The sequence below is a fragment of the Centrocercus urophasianus genome, unplaced genomic scaffold (genome assembly GCF_019232065.1).
Source record: "Centrocercus urophasianus isolate 14NV4802_14NV808 unplaced genomic scaffold, USGS_Curo_1.0 seq_11, whole genome shotgun sequence".
Classification (NCBI taxonomy): Eukaryota; Metazoa; Chordata; class Aves; order Galliformes; family Phasianidae; genus Centrocercus; species Centrocercus urophasianus.
Genome location: NW_024884253.1, coordinates 29,768,036 through 29,792,439, shown reverse-complemented (window position 1 = coordinate 29,792,439; position 24,404 = coordinate 29,768,036). Strand labels below are relative to the sequence as shown.

The 24,404-nt window shown below is 38.2% G+C and overlaps 1 protein-coding gene across 3 annotated transcripts in view; it reads right to left on the bottom strand.

The window, feature by feature from the left end:
• Window positions 1-24,404, bottom strand: part of STAU2 (staufen double-stranded RNA binding protein 2) — a 166,289-nt gene that overhangs the window by 136,865 nt on the left and 5,020 nt on the right. For all 3 annotated transcript variants that reach the window (XM_042839471.1, XM_042839465.1, XM_042839479.1), the window contains exons 2-5: window positions 10,321-10,528; window positions 8,744-8,874; window positions 4,406-4,565; window positions 1,687-1,822 (exon numbers count right to left, since the gene is read on the bottom strand). In XM_042839471.1, the coding sequence (XP_042695405.1) occupies window positions 1,687-1,822; window positions 4,406-4,565; window positions 8,744-8,874; window positions 10,321-10,519 (626 nt within the window). In that variant the 5' untranslated portion in view covers window positions 10,520-10,528. The remainder of the gene's footprint in view (window positions 1-1,686; window positions 1,823-4,405; window positions 4,566-8,743; window positions 8,875-10,320; window positions 10,529-24,404) is intronic.

The following is a 24,404-nucleotide window of genomic DNA, read 5'->3' as shown; positions in this document are numbered from 1 at the left end:
TCGGCTCATGTTCAGCCGAGCATCAATCAATACCCCCAGGTCCATTTCCTCTATGCAGTCCTCCAGCCACACCACCCCAAGCCTGTAGCATCACCTGGGGTTGTTGTGGCCAAAGTGCAGGACCCGGCATTTGGCCTTGTTGAAACTCATCCCATTGGCTTCAGCCCAGCTCTCCAGCCTGTCCAGGCTGTATATTTCAGTAACTAAGCTGAGATTCTAGAATCTCCTGTTTTATGCTTCTTACTAACTTGCACTTTTTCTACCTTAGCCTTTTTTTCTAATAGTCAAAATAATGTCATTGCAAAAGCAATTAAAATAAATGTAGGATTTCTGGATACCAACAAAGCTCATTTCAGGCCCCGTATCCAGCTACTTAAACCATTACACATATGAGTCAGCAGCAAGAAGAAATAGCACACAAATAACACAATAACCAGACATTCTGCTCTGTAGAATAATGAAACAGTTTTCTTCCAGTTGGTTTGTTTCATCTTGCATTTTCATTTCAAACTGCCTAATTTTTAAACACTGCTATAAATTCAGCTTCAAACAAGAATAATTTGAGCAAAACCACTTTTCTGGCATTCATAGTCATATTCTTCTTGATAATTATGAGGTGCATAAAATTGTTACAGAATCCATTAAGTAAACCCCTTAGCAGAAAGGTAACATATTTCACTGCAAAAACATTCTGTTGGAAAGTCTAACTGTTCATATTACTTTTGGAGTTTTAGTCTAATCCCGAAAGGGCTGATCAAACACAGTTCCTCTGGGAAAGAAAGAATAGGAAGAATGGGATGAAATCTCAGAGAAATAGCCCTCAGGGTTGCAAAAAATACACATATTACCTGAAGTTTATCTCAAATTGTCATACGTAACACAGATTATATTTTATTCAGACTGAAGTGGAACAGTTTTTCGATCTCTACTATAATCATACAAATACCAAAGATGAAGATATTTCAAAAATGTACGACATTTTCAAGATGATATTTTGATGGCCATTTAACAAAACTGCCCCTCACATTTAGTTTTCAATTTTATTTTACCCTTCACAAATTTGTTAGTTTAAAAGCAAAATTTGGAATACTGTCTTCTGAAAGATTATTCCAAGTTACTACTGTCATTACAGGATCAGTGGAGATTTCCAAATATAGGCTTCTAAACTGTGAAATAAAGGATTTTTACTCACTGAATACTGAAGATTAAGGAATTGAGATAGCTGACAATGCAGAATGGTAAAAATTTGGAAACTTGAGAGTGTTTTCAAGCTAACATTCAAAATGCAGCCCTCCTAATTTTATAACCAATTTCTAAGAAAAGACTGTTTCACTTCTCGTGCTAAGGATCTCAACAGTATGACAGGAAATAATAATAATAATAATAAAAAGCCCTCTCTGAGGTTAATGCCCTGCATCCTTATTGCCACAGCTGGAGACCATAACTCCAATTTGCACATTAAAAAAAATAGAAACAATTTTTTTACATACCTTTCTTTCATTCAAGCTTTGGGTGCCTGTCTTCTTTAAAAAGCAGTTTGTGCGCTTCTAAATGAGGCTGCACAGACTCTCCTTAGTAAAATCTTAGTTTTATTTTACTCTGAAATATTCTATGAAGTTTATAAAGATTTAATGCACATTAGCAAAGAACTGAGAAAAAAGATCAAATAATGGAAAAAGCACAAACCTCTGATTGTACATGCCCCGAAAATTATAATTTGCTCTATAATTGGGGATTGGCTTTGGATCTAATGGCCTGTAGATGGCAGGCTCTCCTCTCTTCATAGCCAAACCATTCAGCTCCACTGTTGGAGTTATACTGCCTGAGGAAAGAAAAGAGTACACATAAGGTACTTAAACCATGAATGCTGCAAAACACACACCCAGGATGGAGATGAGCAGCAAGAGAGCTGTAATAAACTCAGAAGCTATCTGTTGCTCTTAAATTAAAATGTAAATAGCTACAATGACATTTCATCACCTCTACAAGATGGGAATATAGATGCCAATTAAATCAAAGGCAATTGAGAGAATATTGAAGACTTTATGCAGTTTCAGTAGACTGATCTTCATAAGTGAAAGAGAAAATCAGTATAATAATCAAGCTGGTAATTAATCTTTGCAAAGTGCTTATAATAAAATACAATCTGAAATTATAAAAATAAAAGAGCAATGTTTCTTCCCACTGAATACCATTAAATAAAATCACAGATCAAGTAAAGAGGCACTGAAACAAACAGGCAGTGACATACATTTTGGTAGTCCTTTAGTAATGTTATGACAGAAGTTGGAAAAAAAATATTTTCTTTATAAGTCTTCAAAGGCTCAGACTAGGACTACAAACAATCTAACAGGAATCATCTAACAAACTGGAACTACTGGACATGAGTGCCTCTGCAGCCACCTACTGGTGACAGAACACAAAAACAGAAAACCACCACCACTTGCCCAGTTGCATCCATGCCAAACAAGAAGCTACACTATAGCCTCATCTGAATACATTTTTTTTCAAGAATACAATAATCTACCATATTCCTCACTTCCCTGTTGTAACAAAACCTTGAAGGAGCTAAACATACATTACAATAAAAAGGAGTTATTATTTTCTCAAAATATTTTTACAATTACAACTGAATCTAGCTTTTAAATAGTTAAAATGTATCAAATGATGAAAGTTTTTATGCAGTACTTATTCAGAAACTACATCAGCTACAATTTTGATATATTCCAAAGAAATACATTCCAAAGCAAGGATGCTATGAATCCAGCTATATACTAAAAATGGAAAAATATCATTTTGACAAGAAGATCATAGAATCACAAAATCCTGAGTTGCAAGGGCCCCGTAAATGTCATCTACTCCAACTCCTCTGCAATGAACAGGTGCACAGCTAGATCAGGTTGTCCTGGGCCTGATTCAGCCTGATCTTGAATGTCTCCAGGGATGGGGAACCAACTACGTCTCTGGGCAACCTGTGCCAGTGCCTCACTGTAGAAGACTTTCTCCTTATATCTGAACTAAACCTACCCTCTTTTACTTTGAAACCATTTCCCTTTGCCCTGTCACCACAGACTCTGCTAAAGAGGCCGTCCTCTTCTTTCCTACAGCTCGCCTTTAGATACTGAAAGGCCGCTATCAGGTCACCTTGCAGCCTTCTCTTCTGAATATACAATACACTGTATTTAAAGCAAAATACAGTATTACATGATACAGTTTTTAATAAATTCTTTTAATGCCTATTTCTTTTATTTGCAGCTTTTCCCTTTACAAGCATGCTAAAAGCCCCCCCCAAAAAAAATCTAGAAGCTGAGAGGTTCTGTGCTATGTCAAGAATCAAATCTCAGGATCCATTTTTACAGAGATTTTACCACTTTCTGAACAGCTAAAAACACCCTGTGAATGACACAGGATCAAACCAGCATCCTGGAGAAGCAATGCACTGATCTCCAAAGGAGCAAGAGAATACTATTGCATCACTAGTGAACAATCCTTAATGTCTAATGCTCAGGATAATACTCTTAACCTCTAAGGGAAAGTTAGTCCTGCTTTCTCACAGCCCAGACATTAACTGCAAAATGACTCCACTGTAAGAAAGTGCCTGAAAGGAGTAGGCCCAATAGACACAAAAAGTGAAGAGGAGTGTAAAGAAAGAAAAGCAAGTAAGAAAGCAAGATTCTGTCTTTTTTCCTCACTATTTTCCTTCTTTCATATTAGTGTGAAACAAAGTTAGGAACAGGTTTTTTTTTTACTAACTTTCTCAAATAAGACAGAACTGATCATGCAGCTGAAATGTCAGCCACTCAAAAGGTGCTTCGTGTATAGAAGGCAACATACAGGTAATGCTTCAAGATGAATGATGCAAGACAGCAATGTATGTTCTTTTAATTGTTCAAACAACTTTTAAAGCTGTTTAAGGTTTTTTAATAGTACAGGTTGCTAAGAAGGAAAGTGTATAATGCCAGAAACTGAAACTACCCCTCATAGAAAAAAAAAAAAAACATGTCAAAACTTCAGCTTACATTTATACCAGACATAATTTCAGAGGATTAGACTTGGTAAATTTTGCTCTTCCATTGGAAAAATAGCTAAAATAATCCTCTTTTGTAAAAAATCCTTTGCCATGGCAATATTGGTCAATTTGTTCCTATCTTTTCTGTTTACTGTTGATCACATACAATCACTTTGTGTACAGTTGAATCTTAAGTACACAATATTCACTTACATTCAATTGTTTTAGTCTGTTCATTAAAAACTCTCCTGTGCAAACCCAGCAGAGGTTCTTAATTAATCTTGTCTGTAAAAGAACTAGGTTGATTGTTATCTGCCAACTTAACCTACATCTTGTTCAACTTACTAATCAGTAGTATACTATTCCAACTCTTCAACAAGAATTATTATGTCATACCTGGATTATTGTTAACATTATTTTTGGGCGGTCTAGGAGTTGGTTTGGGAAGAGTAGTTTCATTCAAAGCTTTGCTAGCAGCAGCATGCTGGGCCTTCTTAATACTGCTTCCTTCAGCTTCCCATGTCTGTTCTCCAAGAGTCAGCTGCACTGTGAACATCTTCAAGACAAAAAACAAGTGAACACTGGCAAGATTATGACTGCACATACATCAATCTGTATGAAAACCTATGAGAATGAAGAGAATACATCACCTCTTTACTTTATATTAAACTCTCAGATAACACATCTGATTCTTACAGAGATCAGTGGTTCCTTAACAGAGGACAACATTTGGTGTTTCAGATGGCAAAGTGAAACAGCAACATCATAAAAGAATACTCTTAAAAACAAATAATAATAACTGTGCAAACTGTCATGGAAGACTGTATACAAGTCAATTAAGACCACATTTCTTCACACTTTTTAACTTAGTCACTTCCACCTGTCAATAACAAGTAAAGACTGCTACTAAAACCATGCAGTTTTGTAATAAATCTGAATATAAATTGATATGTAATCTGGATAAATGACTGCATACTCTTCAAGACAGCATATTATTTGGCCAAAATATTTGTACACAGTGAAAGGATTTCTTGCATAACCCACATATTGCAAGGGCAGAGTCGCAACTCATATATGTGCAATGATACAAGGTAACAAAGGAAAAAAACTATTATCTTTTTTGAATGAAAACTATAGCTCTATAATGTGGATTCTACAGTAAAGATAGGAAGTATAGAAAAATTTACAGTTCAGAAATTGGTGGCTGATAGAACAATACACACTTCAAAATCTATGATAAAGGATTATTCCAAGCAGTATCTATGCCCGTGCAAGCTGTGAATGTAAATCTGAAAGCACATTTAAGATACCAGATAGCATCTATCTTCTGAATGATATGTACATGTTCTGTTTAAAATTGAGCATCTAACAACAAGAGGAGAAAAGATATGAAACTCAAATCTTTTCCATAATAATTCTAACCATATACAGCAGGATATAATTGTCAGATACACATGGTAAATTATGATAACCCATCTTCTGAGGTAGATATAACTTACTGGAGGCAAGCACAAAGAAATCTATGTATTAGAGTCAGCATAAAGCAGAATTTTCATTTGGATAGTTATTTGCTCTGTATGTTTTAAAATGATTTAAATTAGCTAGATTTGGAACCAGGTATCTAGAGATAGGAATAATGGACAACCCTTAAATCTGCCTTTACATATATTGCTGTTTATCAAGTACTTGCACACAGGCATGTGAACTGAAGCCTCTTAACACATGTACACAGTGCATTTGAACTCAATTCCATAAATTCATACTTTTATCCTAATTGTAGGCCTGAATCTTGGCCTACTGCAAGCTTCAGAAGCATGGTGCAAGACCCTGGATCACAGTTCCTACCATCATTTCACTTTTTCACAGCATTCATAACAATTTCCTCATATGTGAGGGGGAAATGAAAAAAGTCTCTTACTTTTGCATTCTGCCAAACACTACTCCCCAGACTTGAAAGCTAAGGTAGGTAATACAGCTAAATACCCATAATTATGTAAGTAATCAATAAACATATATCCTTATTACTAACAGACCTGATTCTTTTTCTGCTTCTGAAGTTTATACATACATATTTTGCAAGAAAGTACTGGTGTAATACTTTCATAAAAGAAGTATAGCCAATAAAAATATGATCAGTAATGGCTATTTAACTGCCTGTAACCCCTTATTTATTTGTTAGAGCAGTAAAATGGAACATCTCAAGTTAATGAAGGACTTGCTCAGTAAATTTCTGTACTTGAAGCTCTAGCCTTCTTACTTACACTTCTCATAAAACTTTTCTCCAAGAAAAAATAAATAAGCAAACAGCAGAATAGGTAGGAATAGGATTAATGAAATGGGTAGAAGGCAGGAATTTAATTAAAGGAATAAAACTGGCTAAAAACAAAGTCTGAAATAGCCGATGAAATTTTCAAATGCTAATGCTCAAGCTCACAGTTCTGCTACGAACAGACAAGCATTTCTCACCAATTTTCTGTGGAAGCATTTATTCCCTATGTTTAACCTGATTACCTGGTGACAAGACAACAGAAATGCAAAGAGTTTGTGCTTGTTTTCACTGTGCTGCATTCTTGACATCAGTCCCCCTTCACTTTGGTAATTCTTCCCTCACTTTTTCTGCACGCCAAACTCGCTCCTTCTCCCCAGCCTCTTTAAGTGCTATGTCCCTCAATATTTGCCCACATCTCTGTGCTACTGCTTCATTTCCTTGGTCTTTCTTTCTTTCAAGTTTGTCTACTGGGATGCCGCTGACATAGAAGTACACGACAAAGGATGATATCCATCTGACAAATCCACCTGGAGACATAGTTAATGCTAATAAAGAGCTTCGGATTTTTCAGAAAGTGGGCAGACCTCCAGACATTCTAAGCAGACTGTTAAGAAATATCGCTTCTCTCACAGCTCCACAGTTTCTAGCATCCCATTTCATCCTCGCTGTAAAATCTTGCTTGTCAAAGACAAGCAGAAAAAAAAATATATAGGAATTTATCATGACCATAACAGAGGCTGTTGTCTGGTAGAATACATCTCTGAAAATCATGAAAACCACTACCGGACAGTAACACAGTATGGGTTTGAACAAAGCAATGTGAGATTCCTTAAATGGAATGCAGCAACACATCCTTTACGTCATGTTCTCTAGCACTGATTGACACACTTTATCAGGTAAACTAAACCGCACACTACATAGAACTGCTAACACATCCAAAATCTCCACGTCTGTGCTTTCCAAAGGCTAAAGGTATATCAATCTGCATTATCATATTTGTTCTTTATTCTCCCTCCTCCTGTGCCATTCTCACTTGCTGCACAGGACAAAATTACACTTAACATTCTTCTGAGCAACAGCCAGTCTGTACAGCACGTAACAGTTTTTGATCACTATGAGGATAATTAAAAATAATGAGAGGTGAACTGAAAAACTGAAAAACTAAGAAACTCATGGAAAATCTGTCTTTCAAAAGTGAAGCTAACACAGGCTCAATTCCAATGATTCAGGAAAATAGCAATGAATTTATCTGAACTGCTGAAAGTTAAGTTACAATACAAATGTAATACAACTCGTATCACAGAATCATAGAACATAGAACTATAGAATGGCTTGGATTGGAAGGGACCCCAAAGATCATCAAGTTCCAACCCCCAAACCACAGCTTTTTGCATGACTGCAGCACTTTAACTGCAGTCATGAAAACAAAATGAACATGCCACACCATAGGAAAAAGTTACAGAAAGCATAACTTAATACATCACAACCCACAGCCAACCAACTTGTGAATCACCTGATGCCAAATGCTTTCGGGGGAGGATGAGAACCTCAATCCTCATTTCTGATGAGTGATCCTGAAAGCCTGCCAAATCTCATCAGCCCTGTACCTGCTAACATCACTTCCACCAGCATGCAGTATGCACAACAGCAGCCAAATCAGAACGTCAAGAATCTACATCAGCTCTGCACTATCTGACATGATGGGCGAGGGAATTGAGGGCCAAAAGGCACGAGGGGATCTCACTGCTGTCTGAAACTTTACTAATCTGCAAATTCAAGCCCACTGTTGTATTCGGTTTTGTCACTCCTGAAATTGTTCAGTACAATGCAGCTATTAATTATGGCATTTTCTCTCTTTGACTTTACCAGGCTTCTTTCTCCCCCCCTAGAGAGTGCCTAATGGTGGAGGATATTCAAAATGATTTGAAATGATTACTATGAGACTATCCCGCTGTGTTCCCTGTAACCTGAAAGCATCCTAATTCATACTTACAAAATGAAGACAGATATCCAAATCAACGTGAGAAATAACAAGAACTGCCAGCTCACTATAAACTTTAATTCTAGAATCATATTAGGAGTCTTGTTATCACTATATATAACTAGCTCCACAGCAGCCTGCGTTACCATGAAAGAAATTCAGTTAATTATCATCAGAGGCACACCAACTGGAGAGAAGGACTCACACATTTAAAAAGCACGCACTCCAAAATGATATAGAAAAGGTGGTGATACCCTCAGGAGGCCTTTACAGAGACCAACAATAAACTCAAATTATAAGTCAGAGCTCAAAAGGAAACACAGACGTACTTTTTGAAATTGAAAATAATAAAGCAAAATAGATAAGTGCAAGAAACCCTTTACACTAGAAGCATAGTTGTGTTTTACAGTCGTGCTTATCAAGATCAAGACATAATTTGTTCACCATTCAACATCTGGCTCATAACCTGGAAGTGTGACCTTACCTTGGCATGAGCAGGCCCTCTTTCATTCAGAAGCTTATACTGGGGTTGAATTCTATTGAAACGGGCTAACTCATTTACCAGACACATTGGAGTTTTCTCTTTGGGGTTTGCCATGTTATCCTGGAGAGGAGCTGCGAACAAAGAGTCTGTAAAGCTTTTGTGGAGAAAGGTACACATCATAACTTTGCAAACTTTGCAATAGTAGTACAATGTTCAAAAAAAAAATACTTTGGCTAAAAATATTTTTTTGCAAATATGCCAAATTCAGTGTTTAAATACCTTTTACATATTAATCATAAGATAATATGCACTACATAATGATCATTTTGAAAACATGCAATTTAAAAAATATATTTTCACAATGTCCCTACAAAAGATGACAGTGGAGATGGGCATAAGCATATGCCACACTTCCAATGTCAAAGTTCATTCTCAGGAGTATAACTAGTTCTATGAATTGACTGTGCTCTCAGAATAACATGCCAACACTTTGAAGGTTGCTATATAAAACACAGATGAAACTCTATGGTCTCTCCTTCCCAGTTCTCAATTTTTCTCATAATAATAAAGTCACGCTCAAAGCACTACCAATGATCTTTCTACACTCCATTTAAGGATTTTGTTCTACTTTCCTTAGACTACTTACTTCATGTACTCTGCCTTAGCATTTTTTAGCTTTCTTCTTTTTTCAGGTTACTTGTATTTAACCTTAGCACATGCTTTCCCTGTTCACTTTTTATAACATTTCTGTATTTTATACCCAGTTCAGCATAGGAATACTGCACTTATTAGGCTACAAAGGAAACACTGAATACTGCCAAGCCGTCTGAAGACATTCTGTTCTAGGGAAGAGAAATATACTTGGAGGCTTTCCTGCACAACTAAAACTTCTCTGTAAAAGATACTCAGAATGCAACAAAACAGACATGTTCTTTTCTGAGCTTTTATATTATTAACCAGCACTTCACTGTAAATCTGGCTCAACTAAAGAACCTTAACTTAGTAAATAGCCAATTCAGACAAAAATTTTTTCTACAGAATCTTCTTTCATTACTTTTAACCTCCTTAAGACCTCTTTTTTTTCCCTTTTTTAAAATATTTATATATATTTACTTTACTTTTTAATTAACAAGTGAACAAAACGACTCTCTTGAACACAGAATCACAGAATCACAAGGTTGGAAATGACCTTCAAGATCATCTATCCAACCATCCTCCCATTACCATTGCTACACAAGCACTAAACCACATCCCACAGCTCCTCATCCAGGCGCCTCTTGAACACTGCCAGGGACGGCGACTCCACCACCTCCCTGGGCAGCCATTCCAGTGCCTGACCACCCTCTGAGAGAAAAGGTTTTTCCTCATGTCCAACCTAACCCTCCTCTGGTACAACTTGCGGCCATTTCCTCAGGTCCTCTTTGCTGCCTGGGAGAAGAGGCCAAACCCGTCTTCACCACAACTCCCTTCAGGAGGTTGTACAGTGCAGTGAGGTCTCCCCTGAGCCTCCTCTTCTCCAGGCTGAACAATCCCAGCTCCCTCAGCCATTCACACTGAATGCAATTAGGACACCTTACCTGGTGGGTTGCTGGCGGGTGCGGGGTCTGCAAGGCCAGCAGTGGGGCTGCTGCAGCTGGCAGCTGACTCCGGAATGGATCCGTTCATGGCAGAAGGCAGGCCCAGAGTGTTTGCGGCTGTAACTGGCAGGGGTAGCACCATGGGGGACATGGGAGGGCTGGACAGGTTTGCTGTTGTCTGCATCTTAACTTGCGCCATTGTGTATCACTACAATAAACAAATCAGCGTGAGCTGGGTGCTTCTGCATTTTTTATATCAAATGACAGTATTGATATCAACAACATTTCTTTCTGCTACTGTATCTGGGTCACAGAACTATCCACAGAAGTCATGGCCCTGCAAAAATTACTTCCAAAGCAATGTACAGAGGAACAGAGAGGTTTGCTCAATGTCAGGGAACAGCACCAGAGCAGAACCCACGTGTCTTGGCTGTAGGTTCTGTTACTTAACTGTGGCCTAAAGAACAGCAGAAAGAATGACTGCTCTAGAACAATATTCCATACAGCTCTCCTATTGGTGAAATCAGCAGTGGCTGCTTTCTCCGAGAACTGATTTGCAACAAATTGCAGTAGCAAGTTTTCCAAGTAAAGTGCATGCAAAATACCAGAGGGCCACTGGAGAAAAGTCCTATTTTTTTTTTTTTTCTGTTAGCAAACTAGAAAACAGACAGATAAAAAGGAAGAAAAAAAAAAAGAAAAAAAAAAGAGAGAAAGTAAGTTCTGAACAATTACTTTTCCAGGCTACAGGTCGAACACTTCAATACTGACATAAATAAGCACAGGTACCACAGATTTCCTGTACTGCCGAAAATGCAGTGCCTAAAGCATTCACCTTGGAATACGCCAGATCCCAATCATCTCATCCAAACAGGACAGCCTGATACTGTCACTTGTTCCTATCCAATAACAGATAACAAGTGTATTTTCAAGGCTCATACACGCTAAGTGCAGATGATCTCTTAACAGCCAATACACTGTCTGGGATCTGGGACCTGTGCTGGCTGCAGCTCTGGTCCCTCTGACCAAGGTGCAGGAGGACACAAAGTGTGACCTCATACTTCACACGGAGCATCACCACTGTGCAGTTCCTTGTTACATTTGCTGGGTAATTCTCTATTCCTGAGCAAAAATCCCATTTAACACCTAAAAAACCCCTTCCTAGTTATGATGTTACTGAAACAAGTAGGCTTCGTGCAAGTTTTTGGGTGATTAAATTGGTATTTTTGAACCCTTCCCTCTCAAATCTTTTTTTAAAATACCCAAGTATCAGTTCTTAAAAGGAAACACTATTTGGAATAAAATCCCACATGACTACATACACTGTGCAGTAGGACTACTTCAGCACAGCTGCACTTATATAATGAAAATTATATTACTGTGAAACTGTACTTTGAAGCTGATGTTCAGATTGGAAGCCTATTTATATTACTTAGGGAAGGCACATTGATTTTTAATCTCTGGAAAGCCAAAATGGAAAACATAATAATTAGAAATGAAGCTGAGGTGCAATTATTTGTCCTTTTCATAAATATCCTAAGTAAAATGCTAACAGTGACAGACTTTAAAAATACATGCACAGTTAGCTGAGATCATTCAAACACTTCATGTGTTCAAACTCAAGGACTAAATTCAGACTGCCAACATTTTACTGTCACTTAACAGAAAGTGTCATAGAATACAGCAGTATTATTAGAGGGACCTAAGACTGAGAATATAGAACTCTTTGATATAACTATGTATTTAATACTCATTTCAAATATTTTATATGAATCAGAATCAATTCAAAAAGTTTCTTAATTGTAAATATCAAAGTAAATAACAGCAGAATCAGGCCACAGTTATTAAACATCATCTTTAAAGTGACATCAACATAAGTAATATGAAAAATCATAATTATAATTAAAGCTTAAGGAACACTTTAGACTATTTACAGCAATTTAGTTTCCAACCATGAATGTAAGAAAGATCACTCATATGATACTGTATGAGATACTTCTGAACTCCTCAGCCCTGTCAGTTCTCAAGTAACCCTCTGGCTTCCAGTATTTTTAGAGCTTATTCTTCTTTTCAAGAAAGCAGAACATACCATTACTCAAATAAAAACTGTGTTTTATGAGATATATTTATAGCTGTTATTGTACTGATCTTCCACCACAGATTTTCCATCATAGGACTGATCCTTTTCTATTAAGGATAAAAAATTAGTTTGGTAATAAGATCATGGAGAACAAAAGGGAATAAAATAAAGTTTAAGAGAAAAAAAAAGACATTCTGTACTGCCATCAAGTATGTAGGAAATGAGAATAACATCACAACATATTAGAGATGTGGAGCTTTGTTTATTTTATTACTTTTCTTACGTGTCCAAAGCTGAAGAGCTCCTAGAAGAAACCATTAATTGTTTTGTAAATTAACCTGAACAAACAGAGCTGCTCAGGCAGTCAATGTAATTGCAAGGTGTAACTCCACAGTAGGTGAGACACACAGATCACTAACTTGTAACCAGATCTAAAAACCCACTGCAACAGAGACAACAGAGCATACAGCTCTAACATCCTTCACACATTATCAGCTAAACAAACTTTGATGTAAGAGAAAACCTATATGTTCCCACCCATCTCCACCTCTGTACCAGTGTCATGGCATTCTAGGAGCAGTGAGCACACACTGGACCCACAGCACAGAGCCACTCACAGCCAGCCCAAAATGCAGGGCTCGAGGCAGGGAGATCCTACTGAGCTGTCAAAGACAAAAACCCAGTTACATAACCAAAACAACTGCAAATCTTCTGCATGGATATCTGTGAAAAATCCAGCAGATAAAAGAGGGCTAACTCATTAAGCCATTACGGGTACGGCCGGAACAGGGCACACATCTCAAGTGGCTAACCAGCTCCCTCCGTGGGGCTGATACATCAAAGGGCCCACAAAGGAGTTTTTCTTCGTGGTGCACAAAGTTAAACACTTGGATCTTTGTTGGAAATCTTTATTGTGCAGCTGCTGACTGCCAGCTTTGTTCCTTTATGAAGTCCCCAATTGCCACGCCAACACCACAGCAATGATGTTGCCTTGCAGTCCTCATTGCAGATATGTACGCAGAGCTGAAGTCCGTAGGCACGAGGCCACAAGTTTTGTAGTTAGAGCCAAAAGCCTGCGGTGCCTTCTGAAATACAGCAGTGCTTTTCCTCTTAGTCTGTGCTACACGGCTACACCAGAAAGGCCCCACCAGACTCCTAAAGGGATGTAAATACACTGTAACTGCATTTTTCTTAACCTCAGCTTTTCAAAGCCTCTTGTATCCAGGCAATGACACAGGTGTCAGTAGGCGTAGGCAATTCAGTATTACCTTTCTCATTCAATGATGTATAAGCTACGTATGAATTTTTCTCTCTCTTTAAAAAACAGAACAAAAAACCCTCAGACGTTAAAGAGAAAATATCACTGTCAAGTATTCCATTTATTTTTTCTATATGCTGGAATATGTTAGTTTAGTTATATTCATAGATTCAGAATATTTTTAACAAAAATGAATGCCCCATGAATGTCCTCTTTTGAGCACAACCCACGTCACACTCAAAAGCTTCACACACATTACACTATTAATTACTTCTGTTTTTCCTAAAGATTATCCTCTGCTTTTCTAGAACATACAAGGATACATTGTATCCTTCAATTAGGGACATAAGATACAAATGAAATGCTGAGGTAAAAAGATTCTTAGAGTATGTAAAACTAATCTAATAAGCAAAGAAAGAAAAAATACAGGTAAGACAGCAAGGAAGGCAGAAAGACAAGCATAAAGTTTTCAGGTTAAATGTACTTTCAAAATGTGAACATTGCAAACAGCAAAAACTTGACTTGAAAGAAAAGCTTCCATGGGAAAAAGCAACACAGCTGGAGAAGCTAATGACCCAAACAGCAATTGGAAGGCTGAAGTTCATCTGAGCAGAATGTGAAAATACACACATAAGCAGCGTGCTAACCACAGGCTCACGCTACTGTGTCATGCAACTAAATGTACATGGTCTATTCCATGAACAAGTGTGAAACCAATGACACATAGCATTTACTTCAGTGTTTCACAAAAGCTAACAATGAGAACCAGACACTGACATGTTGTATCTCATACATTCAGTACTTCCAGATACAGATTATAATTAGGGCTCGCTTTTCACAACAGTGTCATCTTTATGATTCCAGGTCCTTTACCACAGAACTGCTACTCAGCACGTTACACGCTGTTTTATTTGTGAGCTTGACTGTTTTGCAACTAATGAGACTTTGTTCCTGTCTTCCTAGAATTCCCTTAAAAAGACAAAAAAAAAAAAAAAGACAATTGTTCCAATTTTTCAGGATCATAATGAAATGTAATTCTAGTTCTGAAATGTCTGCAGTCTCCTCCAACCCTGCTTTGTAGCATCTATAACTTTAACAAGTGTACTATTTATTCTATCATCCACAACAACGAAAATACTGAAAAGCTCAGGACCAGCATTATAACAGCCTGTGATTAGGGTCTAAGTGGGCAGCATCTCAGTGTTGTTTTCCAGACCAATCTCTGCTGTAGTTATTAGCTTGTTGATGGAACTCTTTTACAAAAACTCACAAGTCACTGAGCTCTTAATATGACTCCTAATCAAAGAGGGTTTGGGTTTAGCCTTAAAATTCATGAAATCCATTTATTCTCCTGATATGATTTCATTCTATAGCATACAAAACTGCCAAACGCTAAATGTACCTCCCATGTGCTGCTTCTCACTTTTACTGTAAATATTTTGATACAAATGTATAATCTATAAAGCAAAAATATAATGCACAAATATTCACATTTTACAAATATATGTAGGCAATACCTGCTACTTACATATATGTATACACACACACACATATATAAATATTACACAGGTCTTAAGCTTCATGTTTATTTGTTTTACTGTGGTACTGCTGTATCTGGCAGCTGATTTGGGGATGACAGAACACACACAGCTCCACACTACCTTCCAAGCAGCAGTTAATTCAATCTTTTCTGTTCCATGAAATCAAATAATGTGATAGCCACACAGAAACAGGTTAGCAGGAACATGAGTTAAAGCAACAGTGAGCAGACGGCTCTCTAGAATTAGTAATAAAATTTACTTTGCGTATACATTTTAAATACACAAAATTAAGAAACTACAGGTGAAATGGGTGTACAAAGAAGATTCCATCAATGCTAGTCCTCATACTGTTTGCACTCAGCATTTGTTCCTCCATCAATCTACTGCTTCTTGCCCTAGGAAGGGCAGTGTGACAGCAGCCAACTGACCTAACACTCAGCTGCCACAGCTGAGGGCAATCCCGTGTCCAATCTTCCCCCAGCACAGAACTCCCTGTTAAGTTACCTGACTGAACCAGCTCACAAGCAAGGGACAGATAAGAGAAGAGTCTGTGCCCATACACAGAGAGCCATAAACTCATGACCTGGCACGAGTGCAAGCAATTAGCCCTTTCAGCTAGTGCTAATCAGCTTAGCTTCCCTACCAAATCATACACTGAAGTTCTGCTTCTTCACACTGTCCTACATTTTTTCTTAATTATTATTATTTTCCTACAATGCCTTACACTGGGACAACTTAACTTCAGTGGAAACCTGGACACAGCTACAAGTTAGCTAACATGTAAGTAATACATGACAGTAAGTGAAATCAGGTCTTACAAACATTTTAATTTCACGAGGTATAAGAAAAAAATAAATCACAAGTTTTTGTTTTAGTTAGGTCAATAAAATGATTTACAATCAAAGATAAAAATGTACACAATGAGGAAGGTGAATGGACAGAGATTACAGACAAACACTCGAGTTTAAAGGAGCTGCAAGGCCAATAGGAAAGTTCACTTGCTTGCTCAGCATTAAGCCGCACCTTAGAGGAACAACTAAATGCTGTACTTTCTCAACAGTGGCCTCCTTGGCTTTCTGAGGGCAGCAGAAGGTGGCACACACAAATCCTGGAAGGCTGGGCAGACGCAGGCAGAATGAGCAGCTGTAGATGTCTCTGGGGTTTCGCCAGGTCAGGACATGAAATCCTATCACACTTTCAGAAAACACAGAAGTTATTTCTGTCAGGATATTATCATCTGCAGAGGAATATCTTTTGCAAACGTCTATATATGATCAGTGAAGTTTTCTGAAGAGTGTTCCATTGCTGGCTGAAACCCAGAGAAGCAGAAAAGTATTTTGGGGAAGAATAGATGAAAAATTTGCACTAATAATTTCAGCCACTTCTTCAAACACCAGTCACACCTTTCTTCAATTGCCACACAGGACAAGCACATTAAAACCAAAAACAAGGACTGAGAAGACTATGCTGGAATCGGTTTCATCTTGCATGTTTATTTCTTTCACAATGAAACTATATTGGTTTCCTAATCTACAGTGCTATGTTGACCCTAGATGCTACATAAAGCATGAATCAGTGCCTAGACCACTACTCCTTGTTAATCAATATCTCACATGTCACTGATTTAATTCTTCTCTAACAACTCTTTTTAGTTACTAATTTTGAAAAGACAGGAACAATTTCCAAACAAAACCAGAGTAGGCAAATAAGGTAACTAAGTATGGAATCAAAAGGCTAAAATTTAAGACATTCTCAGTAAACAAAATGGTCAAAGGTGAGGATTTTTACTGCTATTAATTATCATGTATTAGCAAGAGGACTAGAACAGAAATGGCTTATCCTGCAAGTGAGATAAGATTCATACAACTTGAAATACATATTTATTTGCTTTCTGATATATAATGGAACAATCAAATGTTTTTGAACTAGTAAATTGCTTAAGCAACTACCACTAACGTATCTGAGACAAAAAATGTGTGATCTGTAAGGCCATCCACATGTGTGGTACATCTCACACCAGAACAGTAAACTGCACCTTATGACAAAGCTGTACAGCAAGATACAAAGGATTCGGGTGAGGAATAAAGACAGCTGTAATTCAAGTTTCCAAATATAAGCTAAGTGTTTATGTGGTGAAAGGAAATACAGTGTGAAAATCAGTAGCCCATCCACAGTTTAAAAGCACCATTTGAGATGTCCTAAAACATCACAAATGGATACCTTCAAAAAAAGCAAAAGTCCTCACTAAAGATCAATTCTACATCTGACATTTTATGTGGCAGATGGTTCAGAAAAACCTCACTGTAAAAAGGCAACGAAATGGCACTACTGCATGTGTTTGAACAGAAGCATTACACCACTAATCAATACAGTCAAGGCGATCAACAACAGGCACTATCTCTGGGTAGCTGGGCGATGGCTGAGGACAAGGTAACTTCCACCTCCAACTGCACTGCATGTTGAAATACAGACAACTGAAGCCTACTCAGAGGCTACTGTCAAACCTGTCTTAGACAAACAAGTGATAATGGACCTTATTAAAACTAACAGACATAATTATGGAAGCAAATAAACTCCTGTGAGAAGCACCGCAGACTGAAGAGCCACACCTAAAGCATTTTGCCAAAGACCAGACTTTTCCTAAAAAATGAAAGAAAGTGCACAGATTAGGACATTGGTTATCGTTTGCACATGCAAATTACACAGTCTAAAAACGTGTTATGAGAGAATCTCAGCAGAAAGTGAGGAGAGGAAGGACAAACCATCCCTCTGGCTCCCATAGCAACTGGAAGGCTGACACCGAAATGCTGAGAAAGGAGCAACACAGGCAGCACCGTGCCTCACAAACACTGGGCAAAGCACCATGACCCCAGGAGACACAAACAGCTCATTTCTTTGCCTATGATTAAAAGTAGACGCCAGTCCTGTGCATACTGGTGGTCCACTGGGTCAATGGGAAACTGCACTGGCAAAAAAGTACCAGAGTTCTAAAGTAGAGAAACTTCATTAATATGTATCTCGAACCAGGATGGAAAAAAGAACTGCCAGTCTTAGAAAACATTGCTGATATCAAAGAACACTGAAGCGAAGTCTGAAACAAAACAAAAAAATTCAAACATCTGGAAATTCCTCAGAGCACACTGTGACCAGAGCAAACATCTCTTGGGGAAAGCAGCTTGGCCTAAGGCAGTCTCAGAAGCATAATTACAAGACTCCTGTGCGAAACGATGAGGGAGATGAATGAGACTATCAACTTGAAGATTTCAGTGCCAAAGGAAAACTGAAAGATAACAAAAGACAATCTGCTGCATCAAAAACTGAGTCTGACATAATATTCCAACACTCTTCAACCTGCTCATAACCCACAGCACAAAGCGGACAGATTAGGCTCTTTCATGCAAATCTCCACCATCTTTCAAAAATAAACTCATCAAAAAGATGAACTCACCCTGTTTCACTGATGCTGTCCAGAAATCAAAGAAAATGGTCAAAAAAAAAAAAAAAAAAAAAAGAAGGCGGAAATTTCCAACACCAAGTTCCCAGTTTGCACGCTCCCACACACTTTATCCCAATAAAAAGACTGGACCAGCCAGCCCAAATACTGGTTCAGACACAGCCACCAGCTTAACCTAGCCAGGATGCCCTGAATTATTACGGAAAAGAAAATGTGAAACTTCCCCCCACCAAACAGCAAGATGATCACCAAAGCCCTCTTTGCGGAGAGACCTTCTACATACCAAACTCATCATGGCTTGAGATAAATCCCCAAAACTAGCATACAGACACCTTACTGATCAGATACACAAAACTAGAGGGTTATGTTCTTCACTGTATTAGCTTGCTCTGACTGGGAGCAACCACTAATCCACAAGGCAATAGCAGTATCATAACTCTCTTATCTGTCATGGTAAGGAAGCGATCTAAACTACCGGTGACTTCTTGGAAACTGCAAACATGCATCTCCTTAGCCAGTCTGCAATACACAGCTACACCTGTAACTTCTTCAAAACATGACCTCACCTGGTTCCACAGTCAGTGGAGTAGGACAATCACCAAGAGACTTTGCAACACTGACTCTAAGTGCTGAACTTTCACGGCTATCCCAGAACTGATCCATACAAAACATGTCAGAAAGGCTCAAGGAAATGAAGATTTAGTGACTCCAGAAATCGTGAGAAGTTGAATTTCAGTAAAATGAGGAATTATTGTATGTTTTTGTTTGTTTTGTATTTTCTGAGTCATTCAAGTGAACCATTTACATATTGCACCAAGACTGAAAACAAGTTTACACTGAAATGGTTCTTGGTTGCCATTGTGTGCAGAGGATGTCACACCATTTTTAACTATAGATGATGAGCAGACAAAACACAATTGCCTTAGGTAAAACAAAAATGAGTAACTAAGCTTTTTCATGAAGAAAAATAGCCAAAAAGAAGGGCAGCTTAAGCCACTAGTTTAACAATCAATCATCAGCTTAAAAGTTCAGAAGGAGATTAAGTCAATGAAAAACCATGACTCAGACTTGACATGCTGCCACTGCAGAGTTGCTCATAAGCTTGTAACTGGTTCCTTATTTGTGATATCAGCATCTAAGCTGAACTCCTTCACAGATTCTAGCTTCTTATTCAATTATTATTTAAAAAAAAAAAAAAAAAAAAAAAAAAAAAAGCTGTATTTTCTCCACTTGGTACCAACAACCTGTAATTTTACTCTTAACATCTCAAAGTAGCTTTGATTGAGTTTAAATTACAAGAGACTTTTATTCTACGATGATTCTAAGCAAAACATTCCTGCAACTCCTACTTTATTCTGAAAGACGCAAAAATCCCTTCTTGAGTAAGAACATATTCCCTAACTAGAAATTACACATCAATGGCATTCAGAAAATGATTTTGGTTTTCCTAGGCTGTCTGTGACAAGCTACTACTGATCATTCCACATAACACAGATTAGTGAAGCAGTAGAAACATGCCTAATTCTTCACAAAAAAAGAGATTCTTCCTTTTCACAAATTCTTACATCCCTTCCTACCAGCCCTCCTCGCTCCATAATCAATCTCCAATCACAAGAGTTCCAAGACCTTCAGAAAAGGATGTTTCAGTGGACAACGTAGTGGATGTTACGCTTTACTGAAAGAAATTGATACAACTTTGGTTTATGTGCCTTTTTTTTTTTTTGTTATTTTTTTTTTTTTTAATTACCCTCACAAGTATAGTTAAACAAAAAGAGCATTTCACAGCCCAAGTGGTGAATTTTCCCTGTTTGCCAAGGAACAGAATGGGCACACTGCTAACAGATGCAGCCTACCTCGTCAGATCAGGAGCTCTTCAGAGAGTCCAAAGAAAGAGCATTCTTCCTATCTCACATGCAGCCCTAACCAGTTGATGAATAAAGGCAAAATAACTACTGAGTACTAGATATGCTGTATCTAGTTATCTTGCTGAAGATCTGTTTTCAACTGGAGGAAAGTTTAGAGTTGCTAAGTTTGGGGGCAAGGTCACACACTGTTGCAAAATTGATGACACAAGCCTGGCTCAGCGATGAAAACAGTGTAAAAATTATGGAAGTGAAAAGATCCTACTTAGTCAGTGGTGACTTGGTGACACTAACTCTCAGCTCCAGCAAACCAGGTGGGAAAAGACACGTGCCTGGAGGGTCTCAGAGAAAACCAAAGAGGACAAAGCTAACAGGCAACAAGCAGCCATCAATTCAGATTCTTTAGGTATCCTGAGAATGCAAAAAGTCATCAGCAACAACTCAGCACAGTGCATGAGTAAAGCAATGGCCTGCTGATTCCTTATTAGAAATCCATGCTTGGGGAATTTTTAAGTGGTGTGATAAAAAATACTTATCTCTACAAGAAGGTGCAGATTACAGAAGATTTTGGCAATCCTGGCAGGGGAAAACTCCTAGTGTTATTCTTACAGATCCTTTCAGCTGATGTAAATTAGCAAAGGCAAAAAACACTGAAGAAAAACTTCTGCCTATATGATCAGACAGAAGCTAAACATTAAAAACCTGCTGAACACTGAGCAAACACATTCCAGCACAGCAGAGTCTAACATGCATCTGGCAAGATGGCAAAAGGTTAATCTCTATAGCTGCATCAGTGAGGAGGACATTAAACTAACAACAAACAGCAGAAAAGAGGCTAGTAAAAAGAGATTTGGTTCAAGATGAGCACACTGTGAGTACACAGAATCAGTATGACAAAAGCAGCAGACTTTTTCCTCCAACTGCTTACATACTAATGATTAGGAGTAGGATATATTACAGAATAGCCAGTAAAAGATCTCAATCCATATAGTTGATGATTCAGAATACCTTAGACTCTGAATCTGGAGAAAGGTGGAAGCATAACTACTACAGGAAAAAAAAAAAAAAAAACCCACAACCAGAAACAGTGAATTAAAATTTTAAATTCTTTTAAGAACTTTTACACAGATATAAAATTAGAAAGGACAAAATAAAAGGACAACTTCGACTAGAAGTTGATTCAGTGGTAACGTGAAAAGATTCAAAATAAAAGGTAACAGAACCTGCAACTGAGTGACAATGAAAAAGGAGTGTGCAGATAGGAGGAATGCCAAAACTGCTAGCAACAGTACAGGTCTATGACTGAATGGACAGATGGATCATGCTCTCAGCTTCACTTTAAAGGAATCTCCTTCTTACCACTTACTGTGCTTTCAGGACTCCCAGGGCATTAACTCCAGCAGGATAAAGTTAATTTCTGTGAATTGGGAATTACTCTAAATCAGAGTGAAATTAAAAACTGCTCTGAACTTGCAGGGAGTCAACGTTCCAGTCCATTCCTGATCTAAGAGTCCTATTCCTCACCTTCAAAACAAAAATCAAATAAATAAAGAACACTTTAAAAGGGAAGGAGGGCCCACTTTTCTAAGATCTCCAAGAGAATACATGCTATCAGGATACACATGTGTCTGATGTAGTCTTATCACTAACCAACAAGAATGGCCCTGAGTACCAAAGGGATGGAGTGCTCCTAGCCAAAAAGACAACCAACATCTTGGCTGTTATGTGTCAAAAACAGAAGTTCTGGTAAACGTGCAGATTCAACTCTGTGGAGCAGAGGTTTGCAATCCATTGTTAACAGCACAGACATCTGAATTAATAAAGCAGAATGGGTCCTGGAACTAGAACTGCCTTGGCTGAACAAGTACAACCACAGTGCACTGCCCTACCCTGTCTTTATGAAGTGAAATGAAGAGAAAAATGCCTAAACCAGAGTAAAAAACTAGGCTGCCAAAACTGAAGAAATCAGGAAACTGAGAATGACCTAGACCATTAGCTATATTAGTTTGAGAGCAAATTCATCTCTTCTGCTCCTGATGGCAGAGGTGTCTAAGCAAATGTAAGCTGTACAGGACTTAGAATCAAAGAATCATAAAGGTTGGAAAAAACCTCTAAGATCATCTATCCAATCCATCACCACCATGCCCACCAACTCAAGTCCCCAGGTGCTATGTCTACACCTTTCTTGAACGTCTCCAGGAACAACAATTCCACCACCTCCCTGGGCAGCCTGTTCCACTACCTCACCACTCTTTCTGAAAAGAACTTTTTCCTAATATCCAACCTGAACATCCTGGCAAACTTAAGTATATTACCTCTTGTCCTAACACTAGTTACCTGGGAGAAGAGGCTGACCCTCACCCTGCTACAACCTCCTTTCATGTCACTGTAGAGAGCGATAAGGTCTCCCCTGAGCCTCCTCTTCTGCAGCCTAAACAATCCCAGCTCCCTCAGCCACATCTCATAAGACTTGTGCTCGAGAGCCTTCACCAGTTTCATTGCCCTTTGCTATCATTTGCAACAATAGCAAAGAAAGCTACTGTTTAATGTAATGGTCACTTGAAAAAGGGCCTCCACAGCAGGTACTGCAGTGAGTTCACAGTCTTGTAATACAACAGCTGGAGAAAACTGACAGAGTAATGGAACCTAAGGCTGGCTTCAAGTCCACGTTCAGAACATGCTCATGAATAACAGCTTCATCAGTACCTAGAAATGGGATCTGGTCTTACTATCTTCAATGATTTTTTCAGTTGCTCAATGCTTTGCCTAATTGATGAAGACCATCCAGTTAAAAAAGAGTGAAGAAAAGACAATGTGGGCTGTTCTCCCTCTCTGGAAAGGTCAAATCCCACATCAAACCTTATGGATTCATCTAACAGAGTTAAGAAATAGTGTTCAGAAAGCAGGGTGGGCTTTACCTACCTCCTGATCCAGGACAACTTTTTAGCCCCTTTCATGATGGACAGACATCCTTAATTGCAGAACAGAAGCAGAGAGTTTGCCTATTTCATACAAGACCTGTAAGCGTGCTGCACTGAGTTATAGACAGAAGGATTTTCATGAAAACCTCTCTGTAGTCATTTTTTCTATTCATCAAGATTCCCAGCCTCTCACCAGTTGCAAAAAGAATACATCCTGAATGTACACTCTTCTCTTAAGCACAGTACAACACTGGCAATGTCCATGTGAAAAACGCTGCCACCACAGATGGCAGACAGCTCAAAGCAGGCTGGTTTAGTACTATTAGAAACATAAGACTGAAACCAAAAGAAGAAATGTTTACCACATTCTGAAAAGGAAAAAGCCCTGCAAGCTCGTATGCAGGACCGAAGGAGGATCAAAAGGGGGAAAAAAATGGTGAATTTCTAACAGGAACATTTAGACCACTTTTTGTTTTTATCCTGTCTAATAACACAGCCAGATGCCCCACAAACAGTATGTGAGTTCTTTGTTCGTCTCAGTACAACTGCGTGTGCTACAAATTGACCCAACGCCTCTTTGTACCAACTCTGCAGTTTCACCTTGGGAACAGTGTATGATGATTCACTCACTTCAAAACATTTCAGTCGTATGGATGTGTCGTCTGGATGACACAGAAAAAGTTCTCTTCTCCAAAAAGTGAGATAAACGATTACTTTTGAATAACTTCAATGACAGAAATCAATCTCCATGTCTGGTATATTGACACTTCCTCATATTGTCAAACACCACTTCTCTTAATTGGGTTTATTGTACAAGAAACTGGAAACAACAAACATATAACAGAGAAGAGAAGAGAAGAGAAGAGAAGAGAAGAGAAGAGAAGAGAAGAGAAGAGAAGAGAAGAGAAGAGAAGAGAAGAGAAGGAAAAAGAAAAAGAAAAAGAAAAAGAAAAAGAAAAAGAAAAAGAAAA